This window comes from Staurois parvus, unplaced genomic scaffold, assembly GCF_062004578.1.
Source record: "Staurois parvus isolate SC_StPar_1 unplaced genomic scaffold, SC_StPar_1.0 ptg001460l, whole genome shotgun sequence".
NCBI classification, from domain to species: Eukaryota; Metazoa; Chordata; class Amphibia; order Anura; family Ranidae; genus Staurois; species Staurois parvus.
In genome coordinates, this window is record NW_028319256.1 from 1 (window position 1) to 12,656 (window position 12,656).

The window sequence follows — 12,656 nt, forward strand, 5'->3', positions numbered from 1 at the left end:
TTCTACATAGACTACAAATAGTTTTACATGCAGATGTAGCCTACAGTGTGTCCAATCAGAAGGAAGTATTTTCATCTCTCTGCAACTAATATTTTAGCTTTTATGAGAGATGAAATATATTCCTTTGATCTGTGTATATACGTCAAAGCTCCCAGACACATCAGAACCATCTCTGGTCTCCCGCTGTGTCATGAAGCTGAACTGTTTGGAGCCTTTTCCTTCCAGATTTTCAGAAGGTGATAAATCCTATTGTCATCCAGGTGTCACCTTCCCTCTAGAGGATGCTCTGTCCCTTCAGATGCTAATTGGTGACCATATGTCTCTGACTTAATTCTGAACACATATTATTATAACATGAACTGAAGCTAAACCTACATTGTCATATTTCTACAGATCACATCTCAGCTACTCAAATCTTACATGTACGTTACACTTTGAAAAACAGACTGGCCCTCTGGCTTACCAGATGGAAAAAGAAGAAAAAAAGCCTAAAGAAGAAAACTAATGCGCTGGTAAGCTACAACATAACACGTTTGCTTTTGGGTTTAATATCAATTTAAAGAGCTTTCACTGAGAAACAGAAGGAGAGGCAACATCTTAAACCTGCAGCTAAAGCAGTAAAATAATGAGCCTGTTGCAAAAAGTATGTAGCAAATTGTTAATTTTTTTTTCTTTTTTGTACAATTGGTATGTTTTCTTCTATACTTTTTTGTCCCTATGTTCTTCCTTTTCTGATTTGTCTAAAATGTAAAAATGTGAAAGTGAAAGTGAAACCAGGTTCAGGCAAGGCTCTTTACTTTGTACAGCTCAGACGTCTTTCACAGTTCTCTTGGACTGGATCCAACACGGATGGAGCAATGAGGAGGGGGCTGGAAATTGCGCATTTGATCTCCTTTCTTCTCCTCCTGGGATCAGGTCAGTGTCACTCTTCTGTGTATAATGTCATTGTACCTGAGGATACATTACAGAGCCGGACAATGGAGGTTCTCTGGCAATGCAATGCTGCTATTATTGATGAACACAACACACCCGGGTTCCATTCTGGGTGCAAATTGTAGAAATCAGCAAATGGCCATTTTCTAAGTAAGTAGACGACAGATTGTCAAACAAATAGCACGAGGAGGCATGGCATTGCCCTGGAGATCATTTACCAAAGCAGAAAAAAAAAAGGTTTTAAATACCCAATGGGGGGATGCAGAGATTTTAATAACTCTTCGAGCAAAACATTAAAATGGCAAAATTCCTTGAAATAACATGCCTGGGGGATGCCTTTAACATGCCTGTAAATGGGCATATCAGTACCATGAATGCAACTGACATTTACAAAAAGAATTGATGTTTTAACCGGCAGTTAATGACAACACCTGAACTTGGATCTATTATGAATTTTAAAAGGGAAATTCACCCACAAACACACAATAAAAAGCCTGACGTTCAACCCCCCCCCTCCCCCTAAGAAACCCACAGACATCTGGCTAGGGTTGTGGGGGAGGAACCCTTGCTGCTGGGAACAAGTTGCTTTGCCAGGTGGGGGGGGTAAAGTATTGGGCACAGTACTGTTATATACCCTCCTGGGTTAAAGGGAAAAGTGCAGCTTGAGCTGTCATGACGGGTCAAAGTTAGAGGTGAGCGCAATAGAGTGTTGGAGGTGGAAGAGCACTAAGGGGTGACACAGGCGCACCGTACACGTTTATGCAGTGGTGTGTCTACACTGGTTCACTTGAAGTACAGCGGATTTAAATGGACGGTCCACCACCACTGCGACTGTTGTTCAGTTGACACTTTTTGTTCGTGTGTTCGAATCACGATACACAGGCAGTGTACCACGCAGGTCCACATGGTGGTATTTAGGATTTAAAGGGACAGATCACTATTTAGGATTTTTTGTTTTGTATTTGTGTGCACCATCTATTTATAGCACTGGTTATGTGCAGTCTCTATGCGTGTTTCTGTGTATACATTGGAGACATCTTGAATAGCATATATTGATCCTCACAAGCACAGCAGGCTGGTTTCACTATTTATACATGCACAAATTAGATTGTAAGCACCATCATATTTATTTATATGTTGTTGCGCTTCATTTCTTTTTCCCCATCCTATTCTCTCTGCCAAAAAAAAAGTAAAAAAAAAAAAGAAAGGGAATTATATTCTCTCTCCCATGCAAACTATTGTGCTCCAAACCACCACATATTTATTGCTGCCTATTGAAAAAGCTGTCATTAAATCTAGGCAATGCCTTTCAAAATGTTAGACAAGCCTAAAGATCAGAAGAGGTTCTGCACACAGGGAGAGTAGGGGGGAGCGAGGTTCTGCACACAGGGAGAGTAGGGGGGAGCGAGGTTCTGCACACAGGGAGAGTAGGGGGGAGCGAGGTTCAGGAAACAGGGTGGGCAGGGTTCTACAGGACAAAACGGTGGTTGAGGAGGACCATCTACAGGCAGGGCTGGTCTGCCTCTATTATCTCAGTGTGGCAAGCATTGGATGGCTGATAAATCCTTCCTCTTGATTCTCTTTCAAGGCACAAAATTGCTGTTACTGTGCTTTCTTCTTCCTCCTTCCTCGTGATGACTTTTGAACTGTTTATTAAGAAAAATGATATTATCCCGAATAGGAGATTCTAAGCTGACTCTCAGGGGTTAACATTCTAGGTTGAATTTCAAGTGATATTCCAAGAAGTTGCCACACACACCATGAGTGGAAGAAACTGGTCTAAGAGACAATGAGATTCAAACACCACTATTTGGATGTCTGCAGGTGAGCATACACCTGGACCCAAAGTGACAATGGGGAGAGGAAATCCTCGTTGTCTTATCTCTCACAAAACCTTGGGAAGTGTGTGATTACCAAACAAACTTCTTGAGCTGTCACAATAGACTATTGAATACTGAGGTTTAACTCCAGTCCAGTCTGTTTACCCTAATTACCCAACAATGGATGAAATTTCCTATGTCACATCTCCTTGAACTGTATATGCAGTATAGGGTGAAACCTGGGTCATTTAACATAAAGAGTTTGGGATACATGAACTGAAATATTATCGAAAGTGTATTACCAACACTTGTCCATCAAGGAAAAATCTATTTAACAATGTTGGGTATTGCTTACCACTCAACTGAAGTTTGAAGTGATAATATATAAGATGGTTTGTGAATTGGGTAATTTCTATATTTTCAAAGGAAATCAAGCATTCCAATACAGTTCATATATCAGAAAAATGAGAAAACAAATGTATTCACATCTTTCTATGGTGCTTATCCAAGGGTTAGTAGTGAAATCATCTATACTTGAATAGGACATACAGTCAGGTCCATAAATATTGGGACATTGGCACAATTCTTACATTTTTGGCTCTATACACCACCACAATGGATTTGAAATGAAACGAACAAGATGTGCTTTAACTGCAGACTGCCAGCTTTAATTTGAGGGTATTTACATCCAAATCAGGTGAACGGTGTAGGAATGACAACAGTTTGCATATGTGCCTCCCACTTATTAAGGGACCAAAAGTAATGGGACAGAATAATACTTTTTAATACTTGGTTGCAAATCCTTTGCAGTCAATTACAGCCTGAAGTGTGGAACGCATAGACATCACCAGACGCTGGGTTTCATCCCTGGTGATGCTCTGCCAGGCCTCTACTGCAACTGTCTTCAGTTCCTGCTTGTTCTTGGGGCATTTTCCCTTCAGTTTTGTCTTCAGCAACTGAAGTGCATGCCCAATCGGATTCAGGTCAGGTGATGGACTTGGCCATTGCATAACATTCCACTTCTTTCCCTTAAAAAACTTTTTGGTTGCTTTTGCAGTCTGCTTTGGGTCATTGTCCATCTGCACTGTGAAGCGTTCAATGAGTTGTGAAGCATTTGGCTGAATATGAGCAGATAATATTGCCCGAAACACTTCACAATTCATCCGGCTGCTTCTGTCAGCAGTCACATCATCAATAAATACAAGAGAAGCAGTTCCATTGGCAGCCATACATGCCCACGCCATGACACTACCACCACCATGCTTCACTGATGAGGTGGTATGCTTAGGATCATGAGCAGTTCCTTCTCCATACTCTTCTCTTCCCATCACTCTGGTACAAGTTGATCTCGGTCTCATCTGTCCATAGGATGTTGTTCCAGAACTGTGAAGGCTTTTTTACATGTCGTTTGGCAAACTCTAATCTGGCCTTCCTGTTTTTGAGGCTCACCAATGGTTTCCATCTTGTGGTGAACCCTCTGTATTCACTCTGGTGAAGTCTTCTCTTGATTGGTGACTTTGACACACATACACCTACCTCCTGGAGAGTGTTCTTGATCTGGCCAACTGTTGTGAAGGGTGTTTTCTTCATCAGGGAAAGAATTCTTCGGTCATCCACCACAGTTGTTTTCCCTGGTCTTCTGGGTCTTTTGGTGTTGCTGAGCTCACCGGGGCGTTCCTTCTTTTTAAGAATGTTCCAAACAGTTGTTTTGGCCACGCCTAATGTTTTTGCTATCTCTCTGATGGGTTCGTTTTTTCAGCCTAATGATGGCTTGCTTGACTGATAGTGACAGCTCTTTGGATCTCATCTTGAGAGTTGACAGCAACAGATTCCAAATGCAAATAGCACACTTGAAATGAACTCTGGACCATTTATCTGCTCATGGTAATTGGGATAATGAGGGAATAACACACACCTGGCCATGGAACAGCTGAGAAGCCAATTGTCCCATTACTTTGGTCCCTTAACAAGTGGGAGGCACACATGAAAACTGTTGTAATTCCTACACCGTTCACCTGATTTGGATGTAAATACCCTCAAATTAAAGCTGGCAGTCTGCAGGTAAAGCACATCTTGTTCGTTTAATTTCAAATCCATTGTGGTGGTGTATAGAGCCAAAATTTTAAGAATTGTGCCGATGTCCCAATATTTATGGACCTGACTGTATATTTGATCCACAAAGACATGCTGTTTATATAAAAGAGTGAATCATCCTTAAGACCAGCAATTCATTTGTACTACCTGACTGTCCCCAGTGGACAGGTTAGGAACATCTCTAGGTATACAAACTGTTCAACTGTCCAATCAACAAGTCTGTTGAGCGGTCCCTCAGAACAAAGGACTTGTATGGTATAAAAGGCCAGACACCTCAAAGTAAAAGGAGCCAACAATCTACAATCCATTTTTCTATAATCTTTTACAATCTAACAATCTTACAATCTTCTAACAACTTAAAATCTTCCACAGACTATTTCCTATAGCTTCTAAGACTGCTACAACTCCTAAACTACTTCTTTACTATTCTACTACCACTATATACTGCACTATACTCACATGCCAACTGCGGCCATTTTGCTGAGAACTTCCAGCTGCCATTTTGAAGGAAAAGATTTCCACCAGAGACATTGATGCTCAGTAAAATTCTGGTACCTGACTGCCCAGAAATACTTCTTTTCCCAACTGCATCCCACTGGGGAGGCCTCAAAATCAAGATTCTGGGAGTTGTGAGATTGTGCTAGAATATTGTAATTTTCTTTGACATTTAAAAATTTCTAAAGCTTTATAACATTTTTAATTGTGTGGTTAGGAATGTATTAAGGTTATCTGAATGATTATAACTATAACTGTTTGAATATTGATATTGAGGTGATATACTGCCTACTAACTAATTTGTATTGTTATTGTGGTGCTAATTATCAGAGATATTTTCTTATTTCCCTATGGCCACGAGAAATGAGAAATAATATCTGAAGCACTATAGGTTGCTACTAACCTCCCAAAAATGTTGTTTTCTTTTATTTGAAATCATATATTGTATGACCCCATATAGATATTAACATGTTATATCTTTGATTTGTGTGTACGAATATATATTCATCACCAGTTTTTTGCATTTATATTAAAAATATATATATATTTATATATATAAATTTTGTACATAAATTTATCGAAAAGGCAAATTTTTGTATATGGTATGAAATCATATTGGTGAAAGAAATCAAGGTAAATTATTAAGTGGTGATCAAATTATTAAGGTGTCCAAATGTTCATTAAACATTTGCCGTATTTTAACGGCTGGAGGCACTGCAATATTTTGTTTAAGGGAGAGAACCAGCGCCCTACATATTTAGAATAAATTATTACGTAAACCACCACATCCTTCTTCCTCCTTCTTTCATAACATGATCACTAACTTGCTTCAGGAGGGATGATCTTGGTCATGTGCAAGTGTTCCTTGTTTCGGATATTGAGGATGAAGAAGATAGCACAAAGATAGAGCATGGATGGAGAAGACATCAAAACTAGGCTGCAGCTTAAGCTCAACGTGCTCCAGCATTGAAGGGGGGTGGATAGTGGGGTCTCAGACCATCTCTGGGTGTCACTGATTGGAGAGGAGGAAAGATTTGAAGAGGTAGAACAACATGAGAATATTTTGTGTAGGGGACGGGGCAGGTTGCAAAAGACTGGAGCAAGCAGCTGTCCTCATCCAGCTATTGGCCCATCCCCACAGGCACAGGCTACTGCTACCCCCAGTGGTGATTTATTACTTATGAAAAATACATTAAAACTGTGAACATCCACCAAGGAGGCTGATAATAAACTCCAGAAACTCCATAATGGAGAGGTTGGTGTAGTATGTGGACCTCAATCTCCAGCCATTGTTGGCATCTACCCAAACATTAAATAAAATAAAAGTGTTGTGCTGCTGTAATGATATCATATACCCAATGATGGAGAAATATTCTTGTGCAAATTGTAAACCCGTTCTCTTTCAATCATATAAGTAATAAAGTCTCATAAATAAAATTAGTAATTCACAAAATGGCAAATCAAGACTCACAGATTGTAATCAGCGTCCTCTCTCTCATCCGGCTCCTCCCCACGCGTATCGTCCGTGTACTCATCAGTGTAATTTTTAATAAATGTGATGATTTTAATGTACTACAATATGGTTGCCTTTCTGTGGTTCTGAGTCTACATTTAGAGTGACTGCGGTGCTACAATGGTACAGGATATTGAGAGCCCAGGATGATAGAGAAGGAGGGAACCTGAGATTGATGTGAGAGCTGCCCAGAGAGGAAAGGCTCACAAATGTGTACATTGACTTATTATAATTTGTAGGGTAATGTCATAAGGTGAGAGTCCACCTATTCAGCACATGTGGTGGTGTACCCTGCATTTGTGACAGCACTGGGATTGTGGGAGTACTTCACCAACAACAGGAGTGCACATAGATTCCCATTAACAAGAAAAAAAAATTAAAAAAAACTTTGATTTTTGGAACTCTTCATGCTGTATATATGTTTTGAAAGACTTTATTGCTTATATCACATGTGTCAAACACAAGGTCTGCAGGCCAAATTCGGCCATTGCATGTGTCCCCTGCACTTCTCTTGCTGCTGCTGCTCCCCACTCGTCTCCACCTTGTCTAAACAATCGGCGGCAGAGAGAAGGACAGAACTCTTCCTACAGATTCTGGGTTTTTTTTGTGCAACCACAGCACCCCCACGTCTCCGCCTCCCCTAGTTAATGTAATAAGCAGGGCTTGTAATATTTGTCTGATGATTAACCACTTGCACTTTTTTCTGCACTCTTGCAACTAATATTAAGCCGATAGCAGGCTAAAGTCTTCTATCAGCTAACGTCACTCAGCCGGTCCAGACTCTGGAGGGATCCCGCATTTATTGTCAGGACTTACTCAGATGCCTGACCCGCAGCTGGCCCAGCCTCGGACTGATGCTGCATCCACCTAGGTGAGTATGTGAGTTTGTTTTTGTTAAAAGCTCACACTTCTCTTTTACGTTATTACTAGAACGAGTAATTTTCAATTGCGGAGGCGATTATTTAATATGATAAAGAGTAGATACTATTATTATACAGGATTTATATAGCGCCAACAGTTTGCTCAGCGCTTTACAATATAAAGGGAGACAATACAGTAATGATATAGTTCAATACAGGAGGGATAGGGAGGCCCTGCTCCTTGGAGCTTACAATCTAAGAGGGAGGGGCTGGTGGGAGGTGTTTTATTTTGGCACGTATGTATTTTTCTATTGATATTTTGATCTGCAGCCTGTTTTGTGGATAGATAAGCTTACTAAGTGATTTATATTAACAGTTTGTTTCCTGCTGTAACCTGTGAAAGCACAGTTCATTAGAAGTATAATCTTTTAGATTGTAAGCTCTTATGAAATCTAGCTTGTTAGAGCGCACATATGCAAGTCTGTCCAAACTAACAAACCAAAAGCCCTTTATTGCACCACAAGACAGTGTTATGTACCAGTGAATAGGTTGTGTTCAATGTGCAGCTAGCTATTCTTTTTCTGCAATTCTCTTAACCGTAATAAATTAGTCCACCAATCTATGTTGTCTTTGGGCCTTTACCGGCAAATATATATTCACCAATATCACACAATAGAGCTGCAAACATACATTCACCAATGTCACATACACAATAGAGCTGCAAACGTACATTCACCAATGTCACATACACAATAGCGCTGCAAACATATTCACCAATGTCATATACACAGTAGAGCTGCAAACATATATTCACCAATGTCATATACACAATGGAGCAGTGTGGAAAATTGCTATGGTGCACAAACGCCAAGACGGCTGTTGGAGGAGGCGCTAGAGCAGCTGTCATACCGGAAATACACCATGACGTTTGCGGAAGGACGTTCACGCACACCCGGAAGTGGTAGTGGGGAGTGTTAGTGGATGGGAGTGTAGTTAGGAGAGTTTAGTGGTAATTTGCAAATCTATTTTTTGGCTTTGTGAATTGTTCTTTTGTGGAATTCCAGACCACGTCTGGACATGACGAGATCGCTGTTCTCCACCAAGGAGCTGATCCTCATTTGCCGGGGAAACATTACTAATAATTTGTTGTATTTTCAGTTGAAAACATGTCCAATTCCTAGATACGTTGAGGTACATAACAGAGGTTCAAGGTATTCTATAGAAGAAGTTATTGTTCTTCCTAACTATACAGGTGGCACAGACACAAGCATACACCCAGGACCACTGTTAGATATCACGGGGCCCCGTACAGCATACCTGACAGCCCCCCACCGCCAGAGAAAATATCCAAATTATATTTATGGTAAAAATACACTAAAAACATTATTAATAGAGACAATCCCAACCAAATTCCTGTTACATCTAAATGATAAAACTGTAAAACTGAGTTCATAAAGCTGTGTGTGTAATTGAGGTCTTGGGGCTCATTCACATGGGTGCTGTGGCCTGTAGAGTGGGAATCAGTGGTTTGTTTTTGTGGCTGTTGCCGTTTGCAGGCAACCTATGTTACGCTATGGAAGTGCTGCAGGTCCTAATTTGACAAGCATATGGGTGCAGGTGTACAGCCCTGAACACAGACAGTGAACATTCAGGGCCACTTCCCCACACGTTCACACTTGTCAGATTAAAACCTGTGTTCATACAGCTGCTGTGTCCCCATAGTGTAACAGGTGGCTCCAGCCACATGAACAACCCCCTGGCCTGTGCAGGCCAGAGCACCTGTGTGAATGAGGCATTTTTTACTTTTTTTTTTTTTTCCTCAGCTCATTAATTTCAATGGGCTGCCTAACGTGTGGGAACATGCAAAAATACTGCAGGTATACTATTTTAAAAGTGTGTTGCACCTAACCGCACAGTAGTGTGGTGCCATGCGTTTTGTTGGCTGTGAATGCGTCTGTGTTTACTAGACGTGTGAAGGTGCACTTAAGTTTTCATCGTGGTACCTGCGCACATCTGCAGGGCATTGCAATTCTTTGCTATGCAGGACAATGCGTGCTCTTGCATGCGTTTCTGGACCACAAATTGTGTGAACAAGTCCTAAGGGCCAGTTCACACTATAGAAACAGTCTAGATGTGTTCCAGATGCGATTTTTGCATGCACTTTTTTGATGCATGTTTAGCGTGTTCCAGAGCATTTTTGATGTGTTCCAGTGCATTTTGGATGCTTTTTGACGTGTTCCAGTGCATTTTTTTATGCATTCCAGTTAATTTTTTTTCCCCTCTCTCTTTCTTCAATTTAATTAGGGACGTGCGTTTTTAGTGCGTTCCAGGGCATTTTACTGCGTTCCAGTACAGTTCTATGCATAAACAATGCAGCCTGTTTGACTTTTTTGGCAGCACCTGCAATGCACTGGAACTGCAAGCGCTGATGTGAACTATGACATTGACAACCATATAACCTTCTTTCTGTGCGTTTTGGATGCAAATAAGCAACTGAAACGCATGTAGTGTGAACTGGCCCTAAATGTTATAGGGAAGGGAACAGGACTTACCAGGAACTGTAAATTCAATCAGACTAGTGGTGAGATACAATCAGGAATCTTATAATAATGTGAGATCTGACCTGTAGGTGATAGGAAATGAGACACATTAACTTGAACAGTAAATAAATAGTTAAATAAAAAGAGTGGGGCGGGGATACATAGATTAACAGAACAGGTGATGATGGGGGGGGCAAGTTGTATAAGGAGAGAGGTTTAAGGGCTCGTTCACACTTGACTATTTCTAACTCTTGCCAAACGGCACTATAGCGTTTTGACAGGCGTTTGGGAAGCGTTTTGAGGCATTTGATGGGCTTTTGCCAAGCGTTAAAACTGCACCACAAATGCCTGTAAGTGTGAACAGCACTGTGTGCTGCTATGTGCAGAATTTCATAGGCGTTTGAGAAGCGTTAAAAACGCTTCCCAAATGGCTGTCTGACGCCTGCTGACAAAGCTTGTGTGAATGTAGCCTAATGCAGGCCATAGACAGGTCGAAATTCGGCCGATTTTTGCACCGTTAGTGGGTTAATTGGTCGGCCATTTTTCGGGGTTTTGGCACATTTTTTTTTTTATCGGTAAAGTTGGGAAAAAATCGGCCGATTTTGCTGATTTTCAAGGATGAGGAGGAGTCCCAAATGGATACATAACAGCGGAGCTCTCTGCAAGAGACAGAAGTAATTAAATGCCGGCCATAGACTGGACAAGAATTGGCGGATTTTTTTTTTTTCACTGTTGGTCGTAACGTCGGCCTATTGAACGACTGATTTTTCGTTTTCTTTTTTTAAAACGGCCGGTTTTCGACCCGTCTATGGCCGACATAAGAGAAGAGAAACAAAAGTTGTGATGAAATATAAACAGAAGGAAAATTGAAAGTTTAAAACTTGTCAGAAGAACATGACGCAGGTAAGATTAACTCCCATTGATTGATCAATATTCCTGGCACTGACAGAACCCTGGAAATTGATCTCCATATTTTGAGCATTCACAAATGCCAAGGAGCTTACAATCTAAGACCAGAAACTCAGACATATACTAGGCCCAATTAACCTAACTGCATGTCTTTGGGGTGTTGGCAGAAACACACCCGTGCAGAGAAGCCATGCAAATTCCAGACAGGTCAGCCATGACTGGGATTCGAACCCATCACCCAAGTGCTGTAAGTCCTGAGTACTAATCACTAAGCCACATTAGGAGACAGACTTTGAGCTGGAATGTAGAATAGTTACATGATTAAAAAGAATGAAGATATATCATTATATTGGGAAATTTAGAACTAGACATTCAAGTTATTTGAGATATAAGTGTGAAAATGTTTGACATTTGAAAATAGAATGTATAACATTCATTGGGAAATGCATTAGTTGGCCGATAATTTTTGGAGAAACAGCAAAAAAAAAAAAAAATAAAAAAAAAAAATATATATATATATATGTGTGTGTGTGCTTTTTATTTTAAATTATAAGTATTCTCATATGCAAACAGAAAAACTCCAGCAGTGAGGATTTCTCCAGCAGTCTGCGTGCACTGACCCCCAGACACCAGCAGAGTGTGTACACTGACCCCGGTGACCAGGCCCCCATAGTGCGTGCACTGACCCCCAGACACCAGCAGAGTGTGTACACTGACCCCCGGTGACGTCTGGGACAAAGCCTGTGGTGGTTTGCCCCCTAGCAAACATATCCGCTATTCCATCTAGAAATGTGCCTGACGCGATTCCGTATTTACTAACAGGAAAGAGTCTACAAAGTAGACTCTTTTCAATGAGCTTGCTAGACGCCTTTCTGAAGACTGACAGGTCTAGATTGATTGAATTGAGTCTGCCTGAATGTTCAGCGTCTGCTGGTAGACTCAATTCTTAGTAAATCAGGGCCAGGAAGTCAGAATTTTCCCTTCGAATGGTAAGTAGGAACTCATCTGCCATCCTATGGATGCAGTGGATCACGGAGCTCAATACCCAGCTGCTGTGAGCCAGGTTATTGTGAGCGTTAAAACCAATCATAGCAATCACATGATTAAATACCTAATACCTAAAAAAGGGCTCATTTGGGGGGTATTTTTCCTGTCCTGACATTTGGGGGGGATTTGTACTGTCCTGACATTTGGGGGGATATTTGCACTGTCTTGACATTTGGGGGTATTGAATTGTCCTGACATTTGGGGGGTATTTGTCCTGGCATTTAGGGGGGTTTGTACCGTCCTGACATTTGGGGGGATTTGTACTGTCCTGACATTTTGTGGATATTTATACCATTCTGATATTTGGGGGGGGGGGGGGGGGGTTTCTACCATCCTGACATTTGGAGGATATTTGTACTATCCTGACATTTGGGGGTATTGTGCTGTCCTGACATTTTAGGACCTCAAGATTTGAGACTGGACATCAAGACAGCAGGATAGATCA

The 12,656-nt window shown here is 41.1% G+C and overlaps 1 protein-coding gene across 1 annotated transcript in view; it reads left to right on the forward strand.

Moving 5' to 3' along the window:
* Positions 1-398: 398 nt before the first annotated feature.
* Positions 399-12,656, forward strand: part of LOC149435860 (uncharacterized) — a 118,808-nt gene continuing 106,550 nt past the window's right edge. Inside the window, exons 1-2 of the mRNA XM_089662358.1 lie at positions 399-512; positions 807-915. Of these exons, the coding sequence (XP_089518484.1) occupies positions 858-915 (58 nt within the window). The 5' untranslated portion in view covers positions 399-512; positions 807-857. The remainder of the gene's footprint in view (positions 513-806; positions 916-12,656) is intronic.